Source organism: Marmota monax, unplaced genomic scaffold (genome assembly GCF_021218885.2).
Source record: "Marmota monax isolate L192 unplaced genomic scaffold, Marmota_monax_Labrador192_F-V1.1 WCK01_AAM20220418_F8-fsc00145, whole genome shotgun sequence".
Lineage (NCBI taxonomy): Eukaryota > Metazoa > Chordata > Mammalia > Rodentia > Sciuridae > Marmota > Marmota monax.
In genome coordinates, this window is record NW_026695201.1 from 5,941,292 (window position 1) to 5,967,178 (window position 25,887).

General features: G+C 39.2%; 1 protein-coding gene across 9 annotated transcripts in view; it reads left to right on the top strand.

Moving 5' to 3' along the window:
- Ddr2 (discoidin domain receptor tyrosine kinase 2) overlaps positions 1-25,887 on the top strand; it is a 153,774-nt gene that overhangs the window by 100,400 nt on the left and 27,487 nt on the right. For all 9 annotated transcript variants that reach the window (XM_046428974.2, XM_058574141.1, XM_058574139.1 and 6 more), the window contains 5 exons: positions 708-810; positions 20,017-20,119; positions 21,592-21,823; positions 22,130-22,277; positions 22,651-22,756. In XM_046428974.2, coding sequence (XP_046284930.1) covers positions 729-810; positions 20,017-20,119; positions 21,592-21,823; positions 22,130-22,277; positions 22,651-22,756 — 671 coding nt within the window. In that variant the 5' untranslated portion in view covers positions 708-728. The remainder of the gene's footprint in view (positions 1-707; positions 811-20,016; positions 20,120-21,591; positions 21,824-22,129; positions 22,278-22,650; positions 22,757-25,887) is intronic.

Consider the following 25,887-nt stretch of genomic DNA (forward strand, 5'->3'; position numbering starts at 1 on the left):
CCTGGATACTCATTACTAGGATGTAGTTTACTTTAGTTCCTCTCAGCTAATAGAGCAGGCAGTGTATATGTATGTATGTATGTATGTGTGTATGTATATATATATTTGTTCAAATATATCTATTTGCAGAAGAGTCCTACAATTCTCTACAATTCAGTAAATTAACTTGTGTATACACAAATACCTATAAATATTTCCATATGTAACTATCTGTATCTCTTTAAACCTGAGTTTGTACTGGTATCTCCATATCTAATCCATTATCACATGGTCATTCTGAGGAAACTAGAAAAATACAATCCCAGTTAACACTTCTGAGCTAATGAATCAGGAACTTACACATTTTGAAAGGCAAACACATGAAAATTATTGAATGTTTCTCCTTGTTTAATATTGGAATCAACATTGAAATTATGAAAACATCAGTTGACAACCCCAGAAATATGTTTTATTTTATTATTTGCACTTATCTTAGTAAAATGTTATCACCTGACCATAGTTTTGCCAATTTTAATTCTGTAAGTGTATGATCATTTGGAATTTGAAAATTTTTATATTAGGTGATTACTGGATGATTAGTTGGATTCAACTCATAAGTCTGTAATTTGAAGTTCTAAATATAGAAATAGACACTGCAAGAACACAAAATTAGCTATGATAATTATGTTCACTAATTTTTTTCTCCTTTTTCTGTTTCTTTACTGCAGAACCCAACACCACCTTCTGAGATGATCTTGGTTCCCAGAATGCCTTTGGTGCTGCTCCTGCTGCTGCCTATCTTGAGTTCTGCAAAAGCTCAGGTTAATCCAGGTAACACAATCACTGCCCAGCTATATGCTAGAATACCAGTTGAATGGTCAAGTCCATTAATGTTCATCTTGGGAAAGTCCTGCCAAGGGAGTCAAAAAGCGACTGTATGGTGAAACATGGACCAATAAGAAACAGAATATAATACTCTTTCTCTTACCATAATATCACATGTTGAATGCTATGAAACAGTTTTGACATATAGAGTAGGGTGTAGCACGTGCATTTCTGAAAAATGGGAGGTGGAAAAGGCAAACATTTTGCTTCTGCATCTTCTAGAAAAAACAGAAGAAGATAATTTTTAGATACCCTGGGGAACTTGTGCAGGTTGGTTTATTTGTTGTTTCTGTTTGTCTCTGGCTTAGATTTTACTTAGGTGTCCTTCTATGCTTTTGGAACATTGGACCTGCAGGATCTCAGGAAGGGTCTCTTTTTTACAGGGTGTGATCATCCTCCAATAGATATGTATGAGGAATCTTTTAAGATAAAATTCATTTGTGTGTCTGTATTATGTATTACACATATTTTTAAACTTTGACCTGAAGTATTCATTTGTATCATATGTCTATTATACAATAGTGCTTCTTAACAACCCATCTATAGTTCAGTGTCTTAAAATAAGCACTTATTTTGCTCATGAACTTATAGTTTGATGGTTTATGCTGGGCTTGGTTGGAATACTCTTTTCTTACTCTTTCATGGTTCATATGCACATCTAGAAGTCATCTGGCTGGTTTAAGCTCATTTAGGATGGCTTTGGCACTAATGAGTAGGAGCAACTTGTCTGGGATCTGCTTCATCTTGCAGAATACTAGCCTCGATCTTTTCGTGGAAATTGCACAACAAAAATAACAAGCAGGAATGTGCAAGAAGTTTTTCAAACCACTGCTTAAAACACTTTTGTTGAGACCTCATTGGCCAAAATAAGTCACATGGTCATGCCTAGAGTCAGAGTAGGAAAGCACAAAATATGTCCTGGGTGAAGAACTGATCTCTGGGGTAGGTGAAGAATTGGAGTCATTTATTTTCATTCTTCCACAAACATAAACAGAAAGGTATATGTATCTTAAGTGTTCAATTGGGTACATTTCACATGCCAAATACACTCCACTAAATAGTACCCAGATCAAGAAACAGAACTTTATCAGCAGCTTCAAGACCTTCTTCAAACTCTTTTCTAGTCTTTTCTTCCCTCAATTTTGACTCAAAGGTTAACCTTATCCTGCTTTCTAGTAACATAGATTAGTTTTACCAGTTTTGCGCTTTAGATAAATGGAATCATATGATGCATAAATACACTATGTCTGGCTTCTTTCACTCAACATTTGTTCACGATATTCATCCTATTTTTGCATGCTATTGTAAGACTGCTCATTCTCATTGTTGTATAATATTTCTTTGAATAATTCATTTAGCCAGTGTATTGTGGATGGGAATTTGGATATTTATAATTTAGGCTCATTATGAATAAAGCTCCTAACATGATTTTTATATAGAATTTGTGGTAGAGATATACACTCAGTTTTCTTGGGTTTCTATCTAGAAGTAGAATTTCTGAGTCGTATGTAGCATGTGATCTTGCATAATGACCTTGCATAATGCCAAAGAGCTTTCCAAAGTGGTTTAACCAATTTACCATCCCACATAGTATATAGAACTCGTATGTTCTGTGTAGCTGTGTTAAATTCTTGAGGGCACTTTCATTTTGTCCCTTGCATAGCATAAGTGAAAATGCTTGCTTTCCTCTCCTCATGTGGAAATTCTATGTGTGTGAGAGGTATAGGGGGTGCTGCCTGGTGGAGGATGATGAGTGAAAGACCCAGAGGGGCTGCTTTCTTAAGTAATTGCATCATCCTTGGGTCAACTTTCCCTTCATTTCCAACTTGGGCCTGGGATGCTGGGATCATGAACTAAGGGAACATCTACAGGAAAGGAAAACCTTCAGTCTCCACAACTAGATACAAGAATATACTGGGCCATTAGAAGTTATTTGTCTAGCTAACAAGGACTTCCTCCCTCCAGGGGGTGTCAATGGCTAAAGGGACCTCCTGGTCCTTATGTTCTTCCAGGCAGGAGAATGAGGTGAAGTATTTGATTATCCTAAAAATCAAGCCCAGGGCTCTGAAGTTACAGGGACCCAGCCAGCCAAGTAGAGAGCTGCTTTGTGTAAAGAGCACAGAGACAGCTGGCCTCCATCTCCCAACTTGGCCTGTGACACCTGCTTGTGCTTGGGAAAGGAAGAAACACCCTTTCTCCCCAATAGGGAAGCCAGACGTTCACATTTAGGACCCAGGGCACAGAGCCAGAGCCAGAGCCAGAGTAGGGTAGTGCTGGGACGCCGATTTCACACCACACTCCTTGCCCACCCCCCCAAAACAGGCAACTTGCTACCAGTTCAGAGATTGGGGTGGGAGTCGTGTTCCCCATCCCACATATCCTGTGTCCAAAATGTTTCTAAATTGAAAAGAGTGGTAAAGATAGTCAGAGTTTGAGAACTGAAGAGGCAGAGCTGTTCTTCTGGCTGCAAATTCCACATCAAGCATGTTCACCACTGTGCTGTTCGTTCTAGTCTCAGTTCCACACTCCAGTGAGTTTTTAGCATATGGGCAACTAGAACCCTAGACCACTCATATCGTAGTGAACCTGAGAGATATCTAAGTTTCTCTTTCTCATCTTACAGATGGGGAAAATGGGAGTCAAAGCAGATGAGTGATTTGTTCATGATTGCACAATTATCTAATGGTAATGTGGGGGCAAGGATCCAGGCCACCTATCTTCCAGTTCCAGGTTCATTTCATCACATTACCAGGCCCCTAAGGGAGTGATTTGAACAAATAGACTATTTTTTTCTCTGAAAATCCTATACATTACTGCAACCTCATGGTTTCCTTTCTGCAATTTTCAATGTACATTTAGGAAGTGATAGGTAATTAAGATTGAGGGACAATCTGAGATAAAAAAAATAATAGAGTAAGTCTAACTGAAGAATATAGAGTTCATATCAGAAACTTAAGTCTTATTATTGTGCTCAGGAACATTGGAGCTAGAAATCCTTCAGGAACAACTCAGCCTTGCAAAGAAACCAAAGCACTAGGGATACTCATGTACCCTTTTGCACCAAGTTGACTCTTTATCCCTAACCCCTGTCTTCCATCAGTGCTGGTACATATTATGTAATCTTCACACATTTCCAAATTGGAAAATCATTCTTGTTTCTCTCAGTTCTCATCATTTATGTCCCTGGAGATGTGCTGAGGACTTAAATGGTTTCATTTGTTAATAAGAATGTGGAACTGGTTTCAGGCCTGAGGGGTGTGTGTGTTTGTGTGTGATGGTTTGAGCAGGGGCCTGGTAGGGAAATAAGAAGGCAATGTTTAATTATCCGTTGCTTCAATTTCTTTTAAGTGAGCAATGCTAGGCGCTGCTCAGATGGGCTCTTTCTTGTTTGCATGTTTGTTTGTGGTGTTTGGCCTGATGGTGGCCTCTGGTGTTCTTCCTGCCAGTAAAAGGATCTTACTCTGGGGAAACAGAAACTCAGCTGCCTCCTTGAGATCCCTTATGCCAAATGGGGAAAAAAAGAATGCAAAATTCAAAGGAAAGCATCAATGAATCTTTAATATATTCCTGGCGCCATTGTAAAGGATGTAAATAAATTTAATCTTAATAATAATCCTGTGAGTAGGTAATATTATTATTCCAGTTTTACAGAGGAGAAATTGAGTTCCATGAACATTAGGTAACTTGCTCAAGTTTAAAGAGGAAGCAAAGAGACAGAATTTGGATTCATCCAGATCTTGACCTCTGTACTGTATTGGCTCCTGTGGATGTTGAGTCTCACAGAATGTCAGTGTAGAGGATACTCAAAATCCTGAATCAGCTGTGTATGGGTATTGGGCCTGTGAACTTGTATCCTAAATGTAACATTTGGAGGCAAAAGTCAATTTTCTAAAGAAATCTCTAAGTATTATTGAATATCCAAAGGATTCTGTGATCAGTCCCAGAAAAAGCTTAGAATGATCAGATTTGATTTAATCTAATCTTATACAAATGAGGAAAGTGAGATTCATAGAGATAAAGTGAAGGGAAGAAGCATGTTTGGAAATATTATCAGACCTAACTTTGGATCTCGACTCTGCTACCTGCTAAATGGGTAAGCTTGTACAAATTTTTAGTTTTCCTGAACCTCACTCTATCACTATCATCTATCCCTAGTCACCTTAAAGCTGTTATGAAGACTAAAAGAGTATATATAAAGTACCTATTGTAGCATTAAATCACACGTGAGTGTGATTAATAAACACTGATTCTTCTGTCCTTTTCCTTAATTCTATATTGTGTTTTGAAGATAGTGGATTTCAATAGTCTTTCCACTATTCTAAAGTCTTCTATATTCCAAATTAATTATTTACACTATACTTTAAATCTCCATTCTTATCCTCTAGAGCAGATATTTCATACTTGTGTCTCACCGCTTTAGGATGAAAGTATTGAAGTGCATTTGTGAATAAACACATCTTTTCATCCAAAGTAGTCAGCTGAATTCCCTGTTTATACTTTAAAACTTTGCTTGTGCCCTGCCATTTAATACTCTGAGGCCTAGATTCCTGGCTTATAAAAGGTAGACAGTAAGTTGCAATTAATGAAAGAAAGGACAGAGCTCCACTTTTCTGTAGTCGTTAGGGGCAGGGGCCAGAAGCCTGATTGTGAGATTGCTGGAAGATTACCACACTATTCATACCAACTGAAGCCCCTAATGGACCTCTTGGTTTTCACTATAATCTTCTGAGTTCATGTTTTCTCAAGGCTTTGATGTGGAAAGGTTAATAGTCTACAAGAGGACCAACAATGTTGGCAGAAACAGATAAGAGCCAGTGTCTTTGGTTTACCCTGGAGACCAAGCCCTGGAGCAATCAGGGCCCATATCACTGCTTTTTCACATTCCTGCTTACCAATAACTTTTCTTTTTTTGTTTTTGGCGGTGGGGTTGGGAGATGAGTATCGAGGATTGAACTCAGGGGCACTCAACCACTGAGCCATATCCAAACAGTCCTATTTTGTATTTTGTTTAGAGCCAGGGTCTCACTAAGTTGCTTTGTACCTCGCCATTGCTGAGGCTGGCTTTGAACTCGTAATCCTCCTTTTTCAGCCTCCTGAGCTGCTGGGATTACAGGTATGTGCCATGACTCTGGCCCAATAACTTTTCTAATAGCTGGAAGAACTCTAGGGCTCTGAATACTATAGCATCAAGATATACAATATATTTATGTTCATGTGCTATCCAAATAGGCCGAATTTTCTGGTAGTTGAAATACTAAGTTATGACAGTGAGTTAGAGTTGAAGAAATTTGTCAGGGCAGGTGAAAAGAGTAAGGGAAAGCATTTAAGTTTAAGAAAAGGCTCATGGGCACAAAAGGAAAACAAAAAAGATAGGAATGATTGTCAATGAGGAATCATGAGAGTAAAGGTGGATTTGGGGTGGCATCAAAAATAGGAGACACCTAATTTTGGAATTCTCAGTGTGTGCCAAATACTTTATGATCAAAGGCCTTGTCTCAGTGCTAACAAAATACTATGTCCTGTCCTCCTCCCCAGGATGCAGATATCTTTTGCTATTATATTTCAATACATCCTGGAAGCAGAACTAGGTTTAGATAGGCAGGAAGTTTCCATGGGCCCTCCATCCATATTGTTTTCTCACTTCAAGGTTCTTCAACCATTGGAGTCACACTGTGGACAATGTGGAGAGTGTGTGCTGTCAGTAGGGTGTCATGACCACATGGTATGGTGATTAGACCATGATGATAGAAATCAAGAGGTCTAGATGCTAGTTTCAGCTCTGTCACTACCTAGCTTTATGATTTTAGGTAAATCCCCGTACCTTACTGTATTTATCAGCTATTTGCTGCTATAATGAAATACCTGAGATAGGCTAACTTTATAAAGAAAACAAGTTTGTTTTACTTACAGTCTTGGAGGTTCAAGGGCGCGGAGCCTGCCTTGGTTCAGTTCTAGTGAGTGGCCTCTCCATTGCGTCACATCATGTTGGATGGCATGTGAAGGAGCAATTGACCAGGAAACCAGAGAGCAGGTGGGGCTAGGTTCAGGCTTTTATAACAACCAGCTATGATTGGGTTTATGAGAAAATTACTTGACTTCTTTCTCAGGGCAGGGTTCTCAAAGACCTAGGGTCCTCCTGCTTGGCCCCACCTCTTAAAGATTCCATCAGTTTCCCTATTCACACATTGAACTCCCAACACATGGATCCCCACAGGGATAAACCAAATCTAAACCATAGTACTCACTTACAAAATGGAAATAATAGCTCTGCTTTCTGTACTTTGTAGGATTATGGGATGGGGGAGGATGTGAATGAGATAATAGTGAATGTGAAAAATGGATGTGAAAGGGTTTTGGAAAGTTATATGCATATATTGAGTTGTATTTTGTTACTTTGGGAAAAGAGAGAAATTAAAATAACCTAAACACCACAAAACAACAGTTCCTTCCAAACAGATGATAGCAGGGGGGAGGAAAGAGAAAGAGTTACTGGTAATCATTATGGTCCCCTGTGGTCTACAAAAGAGATTACAGGTGCCTATGGGGAATGAAGATTTCTAACAGCCTTGGACTCTGGCTATCCTAACTCCAAGGGGATGTAGGGCCCTGAGTTCAGGCTGAGAATATCCATTACAGTGGTTCCCCTAACCCGTTGGGACCATAGTGTGATTGTTGACTTAACTCTTGGTTTTAGCTAGCAAGTCTCAGAAGACCATGCATGTAGCAAGAGAGGTCTCCCAGAAGTTTTGGTGGTTTGGATACATATATAGTAAAGTAAAACAAAAGTTAAGATAGTCAAAATCTTTTTTGAGGTTTTTTTTTTTTTAATGCTTAAGTGTGAGGTGATGAGTTGTTAAAAATATGCAACTTTTCTTCATCCCTGATTCAGAGATGTTTATGACCTTGGCTTTTATCTTTTTGCTGTAGTGATGATCTGTTGTGCACCCATGACCACTACCTATCACGGTGCTACCTATGATAGTGCCTGGTTTTTAGAGGCAATTAGTAAATTTTTGAGAATGAGGAGAGGGAGAGAAGCAAAGAAGTCTAGGAACTCTTTTTTTTCTGCAAAAAGAAGAAGAAAGGAGAAAGAAGAGGAGGAGGAGGAAGAGGAAGAAAATCATGCTATGTGAGACTTGATCTTGGGAAGCTGAAAAAGAAGTCTTAGGAATGACATCCCTTATAGGGATACTAAGTGAAGTCAGTAAATCAGGAGAGTGATGAGCTTGAGGTCCTGAGCTCTAACTATCAATGTGCAGCACCAAGGTCCACTCTTGTGATGTCTGAGGCCTGGGAGAGCCCATCTCCTTGTAGGTGAAGAGCAACTCTGGCTGCAGGGGAGGGTGAAGTCTCTGTGCCTATTCCTAAATACCTAAGTTCTCCCTGCTTTAGACTATAGACAATAGATTTTGATGGTTATACATAAAGGAAAATGTGCTTATATTTTGTGTAGGTCTCTTACTCTTGGCATGTGAAGATAGGAATTCAGATATCATCTTCCAAATGTTGTAACTTTCAGTGAGGATAGTAATAATGAAGCATACTGTCTATGTTAACTTAGCATTGCTAACTTGAGAAATTATTCATTCTGTCATGGGAGAAGCGCTGGCTGTGGAGAGCAGCGGGAAAACTATACTTTAAATTTATTTGTTGGATTTTAATAGGTTAGACTTTAAGTTTTTTTTTTTTTTTGTGGTACTGGGAATTGAACTCAGAGTGCTCTACCTCCAAGTTGCTGGGATTGGTGGTGCTGGTGGGGGTGCAACACCATACCTATTTGATAATGATACCGGTCTTGGAAATCAGGATCGGGTCCTCGTTCCTCTGGTATTGAAGATTAAACACCTGAGAAATGCTGAGGCAAACATAGAAAGCAAGTTTTATTTAAGAAAGAGACAGAGCCGAGATAGCAGACTTCTCCAGAGAGAAGTCAGGGCCCAGAGCTGGGTGCCCACAGGAGAGGGTGTGTCTTGCCCTTTTATAGATCTCAGATTTCCTCTCTCCCCCTTCCTACCTCCTCCTTATATCCTGTCTAAGTTTCCAGAGTTAGGAAAGAGCAGCCCCAGGGCTACTGTGTGGGAAAGTGTGACTCCCCACCCCACCAGCCAAGTTTTAACAACCAGTTGAGCCTGGAAGAGATGGAGGTGTGAGCCACCCATTTCCTTTTCTTTGAAAATCAGTCCTCATCTTTCTGACCCAGTCATTTGATCATTTACTATCTAGGTTGACTACCTGTCCTTTGTCCCTGTCTCATTAATAGATTTTCTTATTAAAGAACTTGCTCAATAAGAAAGATAAGAAAATCTATTATTGCTAGATAAGTGTACCAAAAAATTAATAATGATATAATGACATATCTTTGGTTATTGGTATGTTTATTGATTCCATAAAATGAATTCTTAATTTCTTTCACGAGGATGAAACATTTCTTCAGTTAACAATGCTTGTACATAGAAGGTATACTTCATTGTTAGTTCTTACCTCTTGAATATGGACTGTGCACCCAAAAGATTGAATCTGATTTTCCCCCTTGAAATGCCAAGAGAATTCCTTAAATTCATATATATTTGGGCATATTTATATACTTTATTCTTTATTTATAGCTACTAAAGCACCCAGCCTGTAGGTGAAAAACTTGCTTGGCCCTCTTCCCTGTGAAGCTGGGGTGGTCTTTTCTGGGAGAGTGTACTTGGATTTTTGGCTTTTTAAAGAGGATATGAACCCAACTACATTGGCCAACAACTGGATCTGCCCATTCTTGGCAGAGCAAAACATCTTTGCTCTGGGTAGTTGGTAAGCCTGAATTCTTGGTCATTCTGAGCTTTTCAAAAAATTCTGTGTTTTCTCTTCCTGGCAAGTTTTTAAGATATCTTTATTATGTCAGACTAAAAACTCAGCTTGATTTTTCAGAGGGGTTTCTCCTTAGGGTTTTACTCCTGATCCCCACCGCCCAAACATTTGGCACATGTGCTGAGTGAGAAAAGTGTTGCATGCTTGATGAATCCCAGCTCTCCTCTGCTAATTCTTTCCTGTAGCAACTCTTTATTAGTAAGTGCCATGCCCAGAATCAATCTCTTGCTTCTATCCCAAATTGGCAAATGGCTGCAAGTAGCTGCGGAAATTCTCTCACCTTTCGGACATTTTCCCTTCTCTGAAATCTTAGTCTCTCCATTCCTATTGCTTCAACAGTGTAGATCATCTATGAATTTTATCTATTTTTTTTTCAGTTACTCTTGGGAGAGCATGGCAACCTACTCTAACCCACCTAAAAACAGAAATAAAAAGTTAACTTTCACTTTGTTTTCATTGTGATTTATGTTAATTAATTGTGTTTCGCTTTTTAAATTGACTTCTAGGAAGCTCAGAGCCAAATTTAAACAGCCAAGAATGCAGGCCTAAATGTAATATATTCTGAATACTAACCTAGCTCTAGATTATTTTACTTTTCCTATTCTTTTTCCTCTTAACCCATATTCTTCATTTATTTATTCATATCATTTTACCTTATGCAACTTAGGAAGCTGGCTCAAATCTTTTATCTGCATGAATCAGATTAAGAATAAATTAAAAATTAATAATAACTAGGCTTTGTTAAATATTATACTGCTCTAATTTCTTGACACATATTAGCTCATATATTTCTTACAGCAGTTCTATGAACAAGTACTATTATCATGATTTGACTGAAAGCACAAGCTTAAGTAACTTTTCCAAGGTTAGAAAACTTCTGAATTGCTGAAGAAAGAATGAATGTAATATTTAACATAAATAATCCCCTTTCTTGCTCCTTCTAGGTATTATCTATTAAGTTCTATTACATCCCATAAAATGTGTTAAGTTCTATTTTTTAATGTGTTGTTTTTTGTGTATATGATATAAAAGCTCTATAACAACTCTACTTATCAGGATTATTGAAGAGGATATTGACGTTCCCAGAGGTTTAGTAACTAATTTCAGGGTCCCAGAATTTGGAAGTAGCTGAATCAAGTTTTAAGCATAGACCTGTCATGATTCTAAACCATGCCTACTTTTCCTCTCAATTCATAGCCTTCATGATTACCCATTTTCTCTTTGACTTATCTCCTTGTTGGGCAAAAGGTCATACTATTTTACTGTGAAGTTTTCACTAACCCACTTAACCAGGAAGAAAAATGTCTTCTCTGATCTCTACCTCAGTACCTTGAAGTCCACTGCAGTTTGAGGCCTTTACTCCTGGAGCGCTATAGTATTTGTTTCTGAAGGTATTTTGGGCTTAAAGGAATATTGAAATTCTAAAGAACTATTTCTAATGGGAATTTCAACTTGGAAATGGGTGAAATAGACCCACTGTATGGCTTGTAGATTGAAGAATGGAGCCTAAAAAAATCTTTACTGGACTCTTGCAGGATCCCATTAGGAATTTATCTACCCACTGAATCAGTTTGAAGTCGTTGGTTATGTGGAGTTTGCAGGGAGCAGGGTCCCAGCAGACAGCTTCTACTGGGTGACTACTTGGTTCCTTCCTGGAATTAGAAGAAGTTGATCTTGGTAGTCTGGGGTTGAAGAAGGAGAAAGAACCAGGCATCAGGAGATCTGTATTTCAATGCTGGTTACACGGGTCATCTGTGTGTCCTTGAGCAAGTAAGTTCATGTTTCTGGGTCTCAGAAATTCTGATATTTAGTATAGAGCCATTGGAGAGGTTGGAATCTTAATTTTCCTTCCTGGATCTAAAGTATTGTGATTCCAGGCAGGGCATGGTGGCACTTTCCTGTAATCCCAGCACCTTGGGAGGCTGAAGCAGGAGGACAGCTAGTTCAAAGCCAGCCTCAGCAAAAGCGAGACACTGAGCAACTCAGTGAGACCCTGTCCCTAAATAAAGTCCAAAATAGTGCTGGGGATGTGGCTCAGTGGTTGAGCGTCCCTGAGTTCAATCTCCAGTCCAAAAAAACACAAACAAATAAGCAAACAAACAAAAAACCCCTAAAGCTTTGTGATTGCAAATTAAGCCATCAACTTGCTTGGGCCCCCAGATGACCTCAGTACCTGCCCCGCAGTCAGCTATGTGTGCCCAGAGAAGGCTAGGGACCAGATCTCTATGTTTAGGCTGTGTTTTCCTGGAAGCTGTATATAGGACATGCATTGACAGGGAGCCTGTGGCCTGCAGCTAGTAGTGAGATGGTAAACATCATGGAACAAGAAGCCCTTTCAGCCTTTCAACCTTGGCAGGATAGTATGAAAAATAATTCTTGGGAAGCTGAGGACTGGTGGCAGCTGCTTCTCCTTAGACTGCTGGCCAGGCCCTACCGGAGCTTGGGATGGATGAAGCCAGGCCTGCTGCAGCTGGTGCTGGTACTTTTCCACTCTGAGAAACTGGAAAAGTCAATTGGCTTCTCTGTCAGGAGATTGGTGGGTAGCAGAAGCATCAGAAAACCACTAAGACAACTCAGCAGGCAAAATCAGGAGGTACTTTATTTTTTTTGCTACAATTCCCATTTTTCATGCTTCTTTTACATTTCATAATATAGAGAGGAGAGATTGATGGGATCTGATGAACAAGATGGGGGTTCAGGTGAAAGAGAGGGGACCTGACATTGAGGACTCGGGCCAGCTTGGCAATTCTGAGTCTTCACTAGTGTCTGGACTCTCTTCCACAGAGTTTACCCAAAATAGACATTTTCAATGGGAAAACCACACTGGTACTGCTGAGACATGCCACGTTGGTTGTCCTGGGAAAAGGTTTCGCCCGGTTCCAAAGACTCAGTAGGATGATAAAGGCCATCCAAGATCAGCTCGTCCATTTTCCTGTGCCCTTTCTGGGAGGCCCCTGGGAATACTGATTCATCAAGGAACTCTGCCTGTTTTCTAATATGACTATTGCTGCTTCGCTGGTTCTTATTTCTGAATTCCCTGTCTTCGTCTGTACATTCCTTGATCCCAACTTTTAGACCTCCAGCCTAACTCCCACTGTCCAAATGGTATATGCAGCAGTCCCCCTTCTCTGGGGTTTTGCTTTCAGTGGTTTCAGTTACTTGTGGTCAACTGCAGGCTGAAAATATTAAATGGAAAATTTCAGGTATAAACAATTCATAAGTTTAAAATTGTGATTAGCGTCATGAAATCTCATGCCCTGCCACTCTGCCCCTCCTAGTGCCTGTGTAATTGGCCTCACTTCATCTCATTATGTATGCAATGGTGTCATCTCATATCACACAGGAAGGATAAGTTTAATACAGTAAGATATTGAGAGAGAGAGAGAGAGAGAGAGAGAGAGAGAAATAGGGAAAGAGACCACATTCACAGAACTTTTATTAGAGAATATTGTTATAATTATTTCATTTTAATATTAATTGTTGCTTTTTATTACTTACTGTGCCTAATTTATAAATTAAACCTTACCATAGGTATGTATGTATAGAAAAAAAGAAAACTATGTGTAGGGTTTGCTACTACCTGTGGTTTCAGATGTCCACTGGGGATCTTAGAACATATACCCTGCCAATAAAGGAAGACAGCTATAGCACTTGTGGCCCAGAGGCTTACTCTGAGCATTGAGCTGGGAATCCTCATTAAAGCATGCAGCAAGATTCCTGCCAGTCTCCATTTCTCCAGTCATCTGTGTCTCTTCTAACCAAAGCCTGGGGATGCCTCCTCAGTTCACCTTGATGGATAGTTATTCAGTAACCACTGAATAACTTTTTTTTTTTGTCAGAGCTCTTTTGCTCCCATGCAAATGCCCCCAAAGCTCCTGAAAGAAAGCCCTGCTGCTCATTACTCACTGGAGGTGGTTGTGAATTGGAAAAAGACAGTGCCCCTGTGATTTACTTTGACTCTGATTTGGGAGAGTGCTGCCTGTTGAAATGCAGCTGAATAGGCTGCTTCTTAACATGTGCTGAACACTTCAGATGACTATGTTCTGGGGAGATTCTGGGCAGAGAAATGAATCAGTTATAGCATCTGCCATTAGAGTTGGATTCTCCATTCATTCATCTTTCCATTCATCTACCCATCTCTCTCTCTCTCTCTCTCTCTCTCTCTCTCTCTCTCTCTCTCTCTCTCTCTCTCTTTCTCAGTTACCTATTTGCAAAATGTATGTTGAGCTTCTAATTAGTACTGTGTGTTGGGAAGTGCTCAGGGGGAAATGGAATAATCTGACACAGTTACTGTGCTCAACATTGCTTATAATTCCAGTAAGGAGCTACTTAAGCAAAAGTAAAACAAGAAAATCGATGATGAAGGGGATTTCTTAAAAGGCCCTCCCATCACTTTTATCCTGACACCATGTTTTAGTAACTTTGTCAGACTACCTGAAATATAGTACTGGTCCAATACATCCTCCAGCTCTCTGCCTATCACTCCTTCAGACAACCAACGTGGCATGTCTCAGCAGTACCAGTGTGGTTTCCCCATTGAAAATGTCTATTTTGGGTAAACTCTGTGGAGGAGAGTACAGGCATTAGTGAAGACTCAGAATTGCCAATGGATGATTCTCAAAGGATCAGTTTATTTCTGATTTAGTCTGTTTTCTGTTGCTATCTCTGAACACCATAGATTGGTAATTTATAAGAAAAGAAATTTGTTTCTCAGCTCTAATTGCTAGTAATAGCTATGTCAAATAGACAGTTGAGGTGTGTGTCTCCTCGATTATTGAAAAATCTATTTTTTTTATCTCCTATACCAGAATAGATCAGTCATTTCATGTTTCTTGTTCACTATTTTATATTTTGAGTAGTACCTAATATATAATAAAAGCTTACTGACTAAATAAATATGTGAACAATCATTAAATAAATACATTTGTTAACTAGATACACCAACATAAAGTTTTCTTATGCAATAAGTTTTCTGGTGACTCAGACTTATAAGGAAGACTCATACATTTGCTGTCTGGTTAAACATCATTAATTAGGGGTAACCTTGACTAAATTTATAGGACTTTGTTTTTAATCCCTATAAAAATGAACAACGGAAAACTCATTCATTTTCAACAGATATTTATTGAACACTAATTAATTTCAGACACCTTAAGAGATAATGGGAATGCAGTAGATATTCCTGTCCTCCTAATGCATACTATTTAGTTAAAAGACCAAAATTAAATAAAATAACTATTTATATGAGGAGTGTGAAAATAGGTATCAAGGGAAAACAGTGTGTACAAGAGCATGTACTAGAGGTTCCTAAGTTAGCTGGACATTTGGGGGGAATTCCCTGAGGGAGTGATAGGCAGAGAGCTGGAGGATGTGTTGGAGTAAGCAGGTAGAGTAGAAAGGAAGAATGTCCCTACTAAAGGGACTATCATACATAAAGAGACCCTGAGGCTTTAAGTATTTTATGCATTTAAAGAATTGAAATAAGGCCAGTGTACTGGTATGTAGAGGGGAAACGTTCAAGGTGAGGCCACAGAGTAGACTGGGTCCTGACTCTGCAGATCTCATGGGCCATATTTTCTCAAGAATTGTGGAGAATTGTTAAGATGTCAAAGTAAAGTTTAGGAAATTCACTTGGGTGATATGAGAAGGGACAAGAGAACAAAAGCAGGATAAAGAGCTAGGTAGTCCAGCTGTGAGTTGTTGGAAGAGAAGGCAAGATGTAGCTGGTCTCAAGAAATTTGCAGAAAGTAGAATTTTCTGTACCTCTTGATGGTCTGAATGATTCTCAAACCACCTGTTTATTCTGATTTACTCTGTTTTCTGTTGCTATCTCTGAACACCATAGAGTGGTAATTTATAAGAAAAGAAATTTGTTTCTTACAGCTCTAAAGGCTGGAAGGTCTAAGAACATGGAATTGGCATCTGGGGAGGGCCTTCTTGTTACATCATGACATGGCAGAGGGCATCATATGGTGAGACAGGGCAAGCACACTCAGGTCTCTCTTCCTCCTCTTATTAAAGCCACTAATGTCATCATGGGGATCCCACCCTCACGACCTATAAAATCTTAACCATTTCCCAAAGGCCTCACCTTCAAATACCACTAACGAATGAATTTGGGAATTAAGTTTCCAACACACACAAGTTTAGGAAGACCAAATCATAGCAACTTCTCATCCTTTGATTGCCTCCTGGTATGACCTATCATTCCTGAATGATTTTTCTGCATGTTCTATATTGGTCTTCAAGCAGAGGTTTGGGGCCATCTGTGCTATCTCTGGAAGAGTCCTTTATCAATGTCACTATCATTCTGCTATTTATGCACAGTTGATTTAAACTCTTCCATGAGGGAATGAGTAAGGGGGGCGGACACTGATGCACTTAATATTTCTTTATGTGGAGAACTGAAGCCTCATTTCATTCCCTGCTCCCCCCACCCCCACCCCTTGTACTGGGGATTGAACCCAGGGGTACTTTACCTTTACCATTTGAGCTACAACCCCAATCCTTTCTCTCTCTCTCTCTCTCTCTCTCTCTCTCTCTCTCTCTCTCTCTCTCTCTCTCTTTCTTTCTTTTTTTTAATTTTGAGACAGGATCTCATTAAGTTGCTGAGGCTGGCATTGAGCTTGTGATTCTTCTACCTTAGCTACCTTAGTTGCTAAGATTACAGGTGTGCACCAACGTGTTTGGCTCATTCTCTGGCTTAAGTCTTAAAATCCAGTGTGCATTAGAGTCACCTGTAGGTGTGGTTTAAACACAGTTGTTGGTTCACCTGAGTTTAAGTTTCTGACTCAATAAATTAGGCTGAGGACTGATAATTTGCATATCTAGTAAGTTCCCAGGGGATGCTGATGCTGCCCTTTGAGAATCACAGCTCAAACCATAAGATAATGAAAGCATTGATAAGGAGGTCAGATAGCTTTCAGGGAGAGAATTGGCACTCCTCTGACACCAGTAGCAGAGTATCCTATGTAGTATCACTCTGTCTCTCTACTATTTTTCGTTCTTTCTCTCGATTACACATATTTCAAATATCTCTTACTTCATTTTCTTCATCTATTAAATGGACATTTCCTGGATGGGTTTAATGAGGAAAGGATCTTAGGAAATAGAATCCAACTGAAATATGTCACAGAGGCAGCTGCAGCAGCAGTTGCTCTGTTTAAACTTCTGGGTTGCTATTCCAAAGTGTGAGCAGTGCCTTGATAGAGTTATTTGCAATAATATCATAACTCAGCCTGTGCAAGCTTTCTTCCACATTTCTGGTTTACTTCATATGTCATTAGAAGTAGAGGCTCAGAGTCTAAGGGTTCATGATGGCCAGGAATGGAAACCCAAGGGAACTGTGAAGGTTAGATTATCTGGCTCCAGAGAATCATTATGTATCCAGACAGGATAGAACCTGGGAGCAGTGGTTCCCAAACCTGAGAATACAGCAGAATAACTGGATAGTTTTATAAACATGCAGGTTTCTAGACTCAGCTTTAGATATTCCAAAGCTAAGTCTCTAAGAGGGATTCACAAATGTGTGTTCTGAAACCTCTCTAGGCAATGCTAAAGCAATTGTTCCCTGGACTGGTTTTCAGGTACCACTGCCTTACAGCAAGTCTAATCCAGCCCCTTTGCTTTCCACTTGAGACACAAAGAGGGCATGTAACTTGCCTAGGTCCAAGTCCCCTCTGGTTAAGTGGTAGAGCCAGAAATGGATTTGAAGTTGTGATTTTCAGAGATTGCATAGCTTAGTAGATCACAGGCCTTAGAGGCAGATTCCAAGATGGCTTAGTATTTACTCAATGAATAGTCTTGTTTAGTTAGCCTTTTGCCTGTAGAATGTAGAATTCATGAGAAACATAAAATATTGAATGAGAAAATGCTTATAATTTCTCACATTTTTAAATGCTTCTAAATGGATGCTGCTTTTATTGTATTTCATCAAATTCAATAAGCTACTAAGATATATTATTACTATATTATTCCTCTAAAAAGAAAAAAAAATAACTAGCAATTAAATTAAGAGGCATAATTAAGTATCACAATTCTAATAAGTGAAATGCATTCATGATACGGAGAGCAGGGAATCTTCAGAAAGGGAATTGACACTCCTCTGACACCAAATAGTAGAGTATCTGTGGGATCTCTGTCTCTCTTCTATTTGCTTGTAAGTAACCAGATGTTAACATGTGTAAAAACAGGAAATATGGTATTCTACTTCTCTTCCTTGACCCCCATGAAGAGTTGCGTGTCCCTGAATTAAATACTTTAAACAGTAAATGCAGATTTCCAAAGAAGAAACATACTATTGTGATTGAGGAATATCAAGGCCAGTGTAACTATGGGGAACATGGTATGAGTGGGGTGGGGACAAGGTCAAAGACAGCCAAGGGGACAGTTTATACAAGGCCCTGGAAACCATACAAAGAATTTGAATTTTATTATGAGTGAGATATGCAGTTACTAGAGGACTTTGGACAGAAGAGTTTCATGGTCTGACTTACATTTTAAGATACATGAAGAGAAGTGGACAAAGGGAAACTGGTCATGAGATAATTATACTATTCCTGGTGATAGAAGATTGTGAATTGGCTTAGAGTGAATTGTGAATTGGGTCAGTAAAATAAATGTGGGAAGGAGTAGATGGGATATGGAAATATTTCTAATGTAGTCATCAGAACTTTTTGTCCATCTAGTTGATGGACTAGGTATGGAATATGAAAAATGTCAAGGATGGATTAAGAGTTTTGGCTCGAGTCATTGGAATAATGAGTTTGGATGAAAGGGAAGAACCTGGGGGTGAGGTTTGAAGAAGTCTGTATTTTGCTCAATTTTATTCTTATTCCTTTCCAATCTCTATTTCTAAGGCTTACCTATTTTTCAATAAATATATTTAAATATATATTTTCTCCCTATGTGTGCACTGAGGAAAAAAAATAAGTATGATGTAGTCCTCCCACCAAGAAAAAATTTGCCATCTACAGGAGGAAAGGACTTTCATACAAATAATTAAGTTATGAAGCAGGGTATATCTAATGTTATATCAGAGATCAAAAAATGCCAGAAAATAGAGGAAGGAGACATGTATTGGAATCATTATTATCCTTCTTTAAATATGTTTGCTTTAGTTCATTACATTGCAAAAGGAGAATGGTAGTATAATAATGTTAGGTAGCATATCAACTTAGGGTGAAATGGCCTCCTTGCTGTACCTTAAACCACCTTAACCAGCATGATTTTTCCTCAACCATACCTTGGTACTTTTTGTCCCCTTTGCATTAAACATCCCCAACTCTGAGAGTCACTGAGCTCATCTGTTTTCCTTCACTCCAAGCTCTGCTCAAAGTCATCAGGTCCAGGAGGACTTCCTTGACTCTTTGCGGAATGAGCATCTGTTCCCTTTCCATTGCCCTTGCTATATTCGCTCAGACATTTATTTGCTTATTGTATGTCTTTCTACACTAGGATGTATACTTTATGACAAAACACACTTTGTTTTGTTCACTGCTGTATCACCACAGTGTTTGACAAATTATTGAATGAATTAATGAATTCTGTAGGCTCTTTCTGACTTTGCACTCATTATATTGTAGCTGGATGCTGTCGGGGCAGTAAGTTGGCTCAGTTCCAGGGCTTACCTTTGTTTCCCATATCTCTGAGATTGCTATTCATTGTTACCTGATGTTCATGATCTGAAGGCCAGTTTCCCATATAGTTGGCCCATTCTGTTACTTTCATACAGGAGAGTAAATCTGATGTCTGTTACTCTAGCTTGGGTTAAAGTACATGTCCATTCCCAGAGGTTATTGGTTTTAGCCAGGGGACAGACATGATGCTAATGTGGGCCAAAAATACACATTCAATCCCTTTTTAGGAGAGTTTGTAGGTTTGCTTCATGTTTCATGCAATTGGCTACCTGCACAAAAAAGAATGTTGTGGATTGCAGGGTACCTGATGATTTCATAAGTAGTGAAAGAGCACTACAATTGGGAAATTGATTAGAAGTGCACATCTATTACTAAATAAAGGGATAAATCAATGCATTATATCATATTACATTACTTAACAGAGTTTGAACTAAAAGATAAGTTTGACTAAGGATCAAATGTCGGAAACAAAAGTGGCATTTAGATTCAGGGCTATGAAAAAAATTCTGGTAGAGTCAGGGTGGTCAAACTGGGGTCATAGAGGAATTTAGGAGACTTCAGTTTCTTTTAATTCCCTGTTAATAATCAGTTGCAGTCTAAGAGGCTTTTGAAATAAAAATAAAAACATGTCCTCTCAACTTTTCTTTGGTTTCTCTTGGTCCAGCTATATGCAGGTATCCTCTGGGCATGTCAGGAGGCCACATTCCTGATGAGGACATCACAGCTTCCAGTCAGTGGTCAGAGTCCACAGCTGCCAAATATGGAAGGTGAGGATGGCTGTATCGAGAAGATTGAATTCTGGGTAGTTCAAATTTCCTGGACACACAGTCCTGACTCAAACAGCTGGGGAAGATTGGTGATGCTGGGGAGAGCCGGTGAGAATAGAAGAAAGGCACCAAGTGGGTCTGTCCTACTCTGCATGTTTTTAAGGACAGAATTCAGGACTTGGCTAATGTGCTGGTCTGGTGACCTCATTCCAACCACACAGGCTCCAGAGCCACACCACGTACGGTGGATGGGTTGATTGATATGTGTTCAGTTTGCTTATCTGGCCTTCTCGCTGAGAGCTGCTGCAGGGGAGAGGCCAAAGTAGCAGATGTGGGAAAATGCAGATTATATAGGACACTGAGAGTGAAGAGGCATCCGTTCTCAGATCGTGTCTGTGAAATACCAATTACTCAATAAACAATCAAGGACTTAATCAGACTTTGTTGCCTCCAACAAGTCCTTTTCTTCTATCAAGGAAATCCCACACAGAAGGGCCATCTTCATTCATAAACAGGGTGTTGTAGTTTTCTCCTGGCAAAGTTTTAGGAGTCCTATAAATCAATAAACTCCCAAATCAAAAAGTTCTCTTTGGGTCAGGACCTACTCCCCCTCTTGGAATCTAATTCTTGGGGGTAAGGTATTGATTTTATTAAAATGGAATTGCCCAAAAGGAAAGGTAAACCTCCCCCATCATATTTATCTTGGTGGGTGAAAGATGAGAGTGAGATTAGTAGGGACAAGAATTGAGCGGATAACATCTGTGAGAAAAGGGAGCATTCCAGGAAAGAGAGAAAATGGTAAAAGGTTCCCAATGTAAACTTTATACTGATTTCACAATTTTGCTTAGTGGTAACTCAGCCTGGAGATAATAAAATGAAACCAGATTATTTACAACTCCCTTGACGTGCTCTTATTCCTCACCCTTGCTGTGGATTTCCATGGTTTTTGCTGGGTGGCCATGCCCATCCTGCTGGTTAAAATTCCACTGCACTGCATAGCCCACCCTGGAGATTTTACTGTCCCTCCCACTCCACTCCCATAATTTGATATCCAAGCCAGGAGTGGCTAATTTTATTAGGCTGAGTCTAAAAAAAAATAGGAGAAGGGGATGGTGAAATGATTCCATAGGGTGACAGAGGATAGAAATTGTTTCATTTTCCTTGGAGCTTCTAAGTTGAGAGGGAACGTGAAGGTTACATGTACTCTGAAGGCCTTAAACTCCCTGATGGTGACTCTCCTGGGTTCCATGATGCTTCAAAGAAAGAATACTGAGCCTAAATAAGAATGGTTGGGGGCAATCAGACTGGTGGGCAGAACCCAGGTGTGAGTCTGGACTGGACTTCCAGGCTGCTCTCTCCCCTCGGGACAGGAAAGCTGTTTTTTTTTGTGTGTGTGTGTGTGTGTGTGTGTGAATTGGTAAACAATTTGGTTTCATCGTTGCTCTCTCTTTCCCCAACTCTTGCCTTCCAAGGCTGGACTCAGAAGAAGGAGATGGAGCCTGGTGCCCTGAGATTCCAGTGGAACCTGATGACCTGAAGGAATTTCTGCAGATTGATTTGCACACCCTACACTTTATCACTCTTGTGGGGACCCAGGGGCGCCATGCAGGGGGTCATGGCATCGAGTTTGCACCCATGTACAAGATCAATTATAGTCGGGATGGCACTCGCTGGATTTCTTGGCGGAACCGGCATGGGAAACAGGTAGGAAGAAGAGATGTCCACACCCTGGTGTGTCTGCAGACAATATTTTGATTTAGGTGAGAAGGAGAACAGCACAGATTATCTGTGCAGATATGAGTGCTTACAGACCTGGCATGACCTTTTTAATGGGACCTAGGGAGAAGGAGGTTTCACAGGGAGGATCATCAAGCCTGCTGAGAAAGCTGAATGAATATATTCTGTTCTTTGAATTAAATGAGAGCTTCCATATAACATGGGTGATAGGGTTGAAGAAAAGTGAACATGATTTTATACCATCTCTTCACTTTTTCTCTTCTCTCTCTTCAGGTGCTAGATGGAAATAGTAACCCGTATGACATTTTCCTAAAGGACTTGGAGCCACCCATTGTAGCTAGATTTGTTCGCTTCATTCCAGTCACTGACCACTCCATGAATGTTTGCATGAGGGTGGAACTTTATGGCTGTGTCTGGCTAGGTAGGTCTCTAGCACAGGGATTTTATAGACTTTAAGCAAAACCCCACTCCCTGGGAAATAAAGTCAACCAAACCAGAAAGGGATTGGATTAGTTACTCCCAGAAGGATGTGCTGTCCTCTTGATTAGAGAAAGATGCATTGTTCATCCACCTATGGCTTGGTGCACCACACCTGAAATAACATATTCAAAGTTACTTTGCTGACTATCACCAAGGAATGCTTTTCAGTAGCGCTCCCTGTTTACCCAAATAGAGCCTGATGGGACACATTGCACAGAATTGCACCCTTGAAACTCATGTAGTTCCCTGAGGTAGTTGGTCTGAGGAGTAAGCACATCTTCCCAAAGACACTGACAACTCTGTTTCTTTGGCAGATGGCTTGGTGTCTTACAATGCTCCAGCTGGGCAGCAGTTTGTACTCCCTGGAGGCTCTATCATTTATCTGAATGATTCTGTCTATGATGGAGCCGTTGGGTACAGGTAAATTTGGGGAAGCTTGATCATCAGAATGGGAAAATGACCACCAGGAGTTAAGAATAATATTTTATCATGGCTTTACATCAGAAACCAATCAACCCAACCAAGTATTTATTTAGTTCCTAGACTAGACATGGTAAGGTAATTTAGATGAAGCCAACTGTGTGGTTTTTATTTCCAATGAACTTAAAGTCTACCTTGGGAAGACAAGGTAACAACATAGAAAGCAACAATAAATTACACAAATCAAAGCTAAACTTTTTGGTATGATTTTAATGTACGGTAGCCATATTTTTGACCCAGAAAACAGGGCATCTCTTCTGACACAAATATTGGCCTCGCTGTGAAGATGAAGGGCCAGAAGAATTGAAATAATAAGCATAATAAATTGGGGGAAGTCAAGAACTTCACAAAGAATGGAATTCATAAATATAAATCTTTTAGAAATTGTGGAAATTAGTAAGACAATAGGCAAGGAAAATTTCTAGGATGAGATGAGAATTGAAGCAGGGTAAGGTAGAGGGAAGGAGAGCAGAGGAAACAGGGCTGAGGACAAGAATGGTCTGATTATGGCAGAAGTTGGATGCTGCAAAAGACCAAGAGAGCCACCTGAAGTGGATTAACAGAGAGCCATAGCAGAGAAATATCATTAAATAAGTAAGGATTTAGAAGTAGATAAGAGATGTATCCCACTCCAGTCTGACCTTTACCATTCTTCTAGCCTATCCCAATACTCTTCTCTCTTATCTTTGTCTTTATCTGCAAAGATGGAGCCTGGGAGAGATCATGGGGATTTACAGGGGTTGAGAGAGGGAAATATTAGTGAGTCTCAGGAAAGGGGATGTGGAATTACAGCACTTCCATTAGCTTAGGTGTAGAGAATAAATGATTGCCCCCAGCTGTCATCCTTTGGGTGAAATCCTGATTTATCCAGTCTTCTATTCTTAGTCACTTCCTTTTCACCTTCTCAGTCACCGGTCTTTCCAATTTACTTAAACTGTCTTGGCATCATTTCACTCAGCACAACCCAGACAGCAAATACTCATGTCATAAAGGAAACCAGAGATCAACTGAACTCAGTTTAGTTTAATCAACCTTTGCCAATTCACTGTTACTATATGTAAGGAATTTGGTTAGGCATTATAAAGATAAATAAGTTGTTGATTGATCTTACCTTTAAGGTATTCACAGTACCTAAATTCCAGTTTTGTCAGGTAAAATAATTAATGACCAAGGCCAAATTACTATGATGCAAGCATATGAATGAGAGATTATTTTATTAACACTTTGAGGTTCTAAGGAAAGAGTAAGCCATATAATATTGGGAGTGAAAAATGGTGGGATTCCCCATGTTCTGAATTATTTGTTTTCTTTTAAGGTTAAGTAAATTAAAATACATAAGAAAAGCATTTTGTAAAAGTACAGTGCTATACATGTGTAAGTTATTATCTTATTGGAGGACGAATAAAGATAAATGGAATCAATAAGATCTGAAATGCGTTCCAAAGGATGGATATGGATAGAACTTCTATAGGTAGAGAATCTTGAAATGGCATTTAGATTGAGAGAATAACATGGGGAAAAATGAACAGTGGTTGTAAATTTCAGAAGAATATATGTAAAATGAAATTGAACAGTTTAGTTAACCATCAGCCAAATTTATATAGCAAAGTAGTAGATGAGAAGTAGAACAAGGATTATGCCATATTTGGAGGAATTTGAAGGTCAGGGCCAGGAGGAACAAGAAAAGGAGAAGAAAGAGGAAAGGAAGAAAGAGAATGATGAGGAAGAGTTGTTCTGCTTATTATTATCATCATTATCAATATGATGAGCAATTAAACATTTTTAAAGTGGGGGAACATGATCACTGTGCTTTAGAGAGGTTAACCAAAGATTATATTTGAATAGAATAAAAAATTAGGGATATTCCTAAATTCCAGTTTTGTCAGGAAAAATAATTAATGACCAAGGCCAGAATCATGACCTTGGGAATGGAACTGAGGGTCAGAAATTCTTTTACAGGACATCAGCCACCTGATTGGATGGATGTAAGGGATAAGATAGTATGATGAAATAAAGAGATGAGGTATGACAGTCTAAGTGACTGAAACAATGGAGCTGACATTATTTGCCCAGCAAACACATTTTGAGGGTTTAATGTGGATGCACTCTCGGTGACTGTGAAAGAGAAGTACAGCTGGCAGAAATGGAAAACCTGGACAAAATATTTAGTTTAATAGGAGATGAAGATAGATTTCATTTGGGATATAAGTCAAAGGGATATTCAAAACATTCAAATGGAGAAAAAAGAAAGTTAGCTGAAAATATAGCTATAGACCCCAAAGGAAAGATCAGATAATTATAGAAATGTAAACACTAATAACTGAGATAATCACATTTCTGATTGGGATGTGGCTGAGGAGATCCAAGGTACTTAGATAAGGGTCTCAGGAAAAAGAGTTGTTATGGATAAAAGACAGAAAATTACATAACATCTATTGAAAGATTTATAGACAATCCAGGGGCATTTTTGAACTTCATCATTCTGTTAATGTTTCATTAGCTTGTAAGCTGAACTGTTGGATAAAATAACTTTATTTTGAATTCTGGATCTGCCATCATAAAGAGTTTAGAATTATGGGGTTCAATTCATTTTTTGACAAACTCCATTTGACCCTGTCCATCTAATCCTACATTGTCTCTGGTTACCACATTTTGTATCATATATATTTGTCCAGATACAGTTGTAGTAGATATTAAAAAATGATGTCTTTACCTAGATTGATGGAGAGCATGACCTGCCTACCACCATGCAGCCCACTTTAATACAGGAGCAGTATGAACTCCTCTCCACAAATGTGTGTGTGTGTGTGTGTGTGTGTAATTTTTAAAAAATTTTTCTTTAGTCTTGTTTGTGTTATACCAAATTGAATGGATTACTTTTTGGAAAGTTTTTATAGTACTAATGTTCTAAATTTAAGGACTATGTTAAAAGAAAAAACTACACACAATTTGATGGAGAATTAAAATCAAATGGTTATGAAACAGTGATAACCGTGGACAATTGGCTGAGATCATTTTAAAATAATTGTGTAATTCAGTTAGTGATTGGAACTGACTTAAAGACAGATATT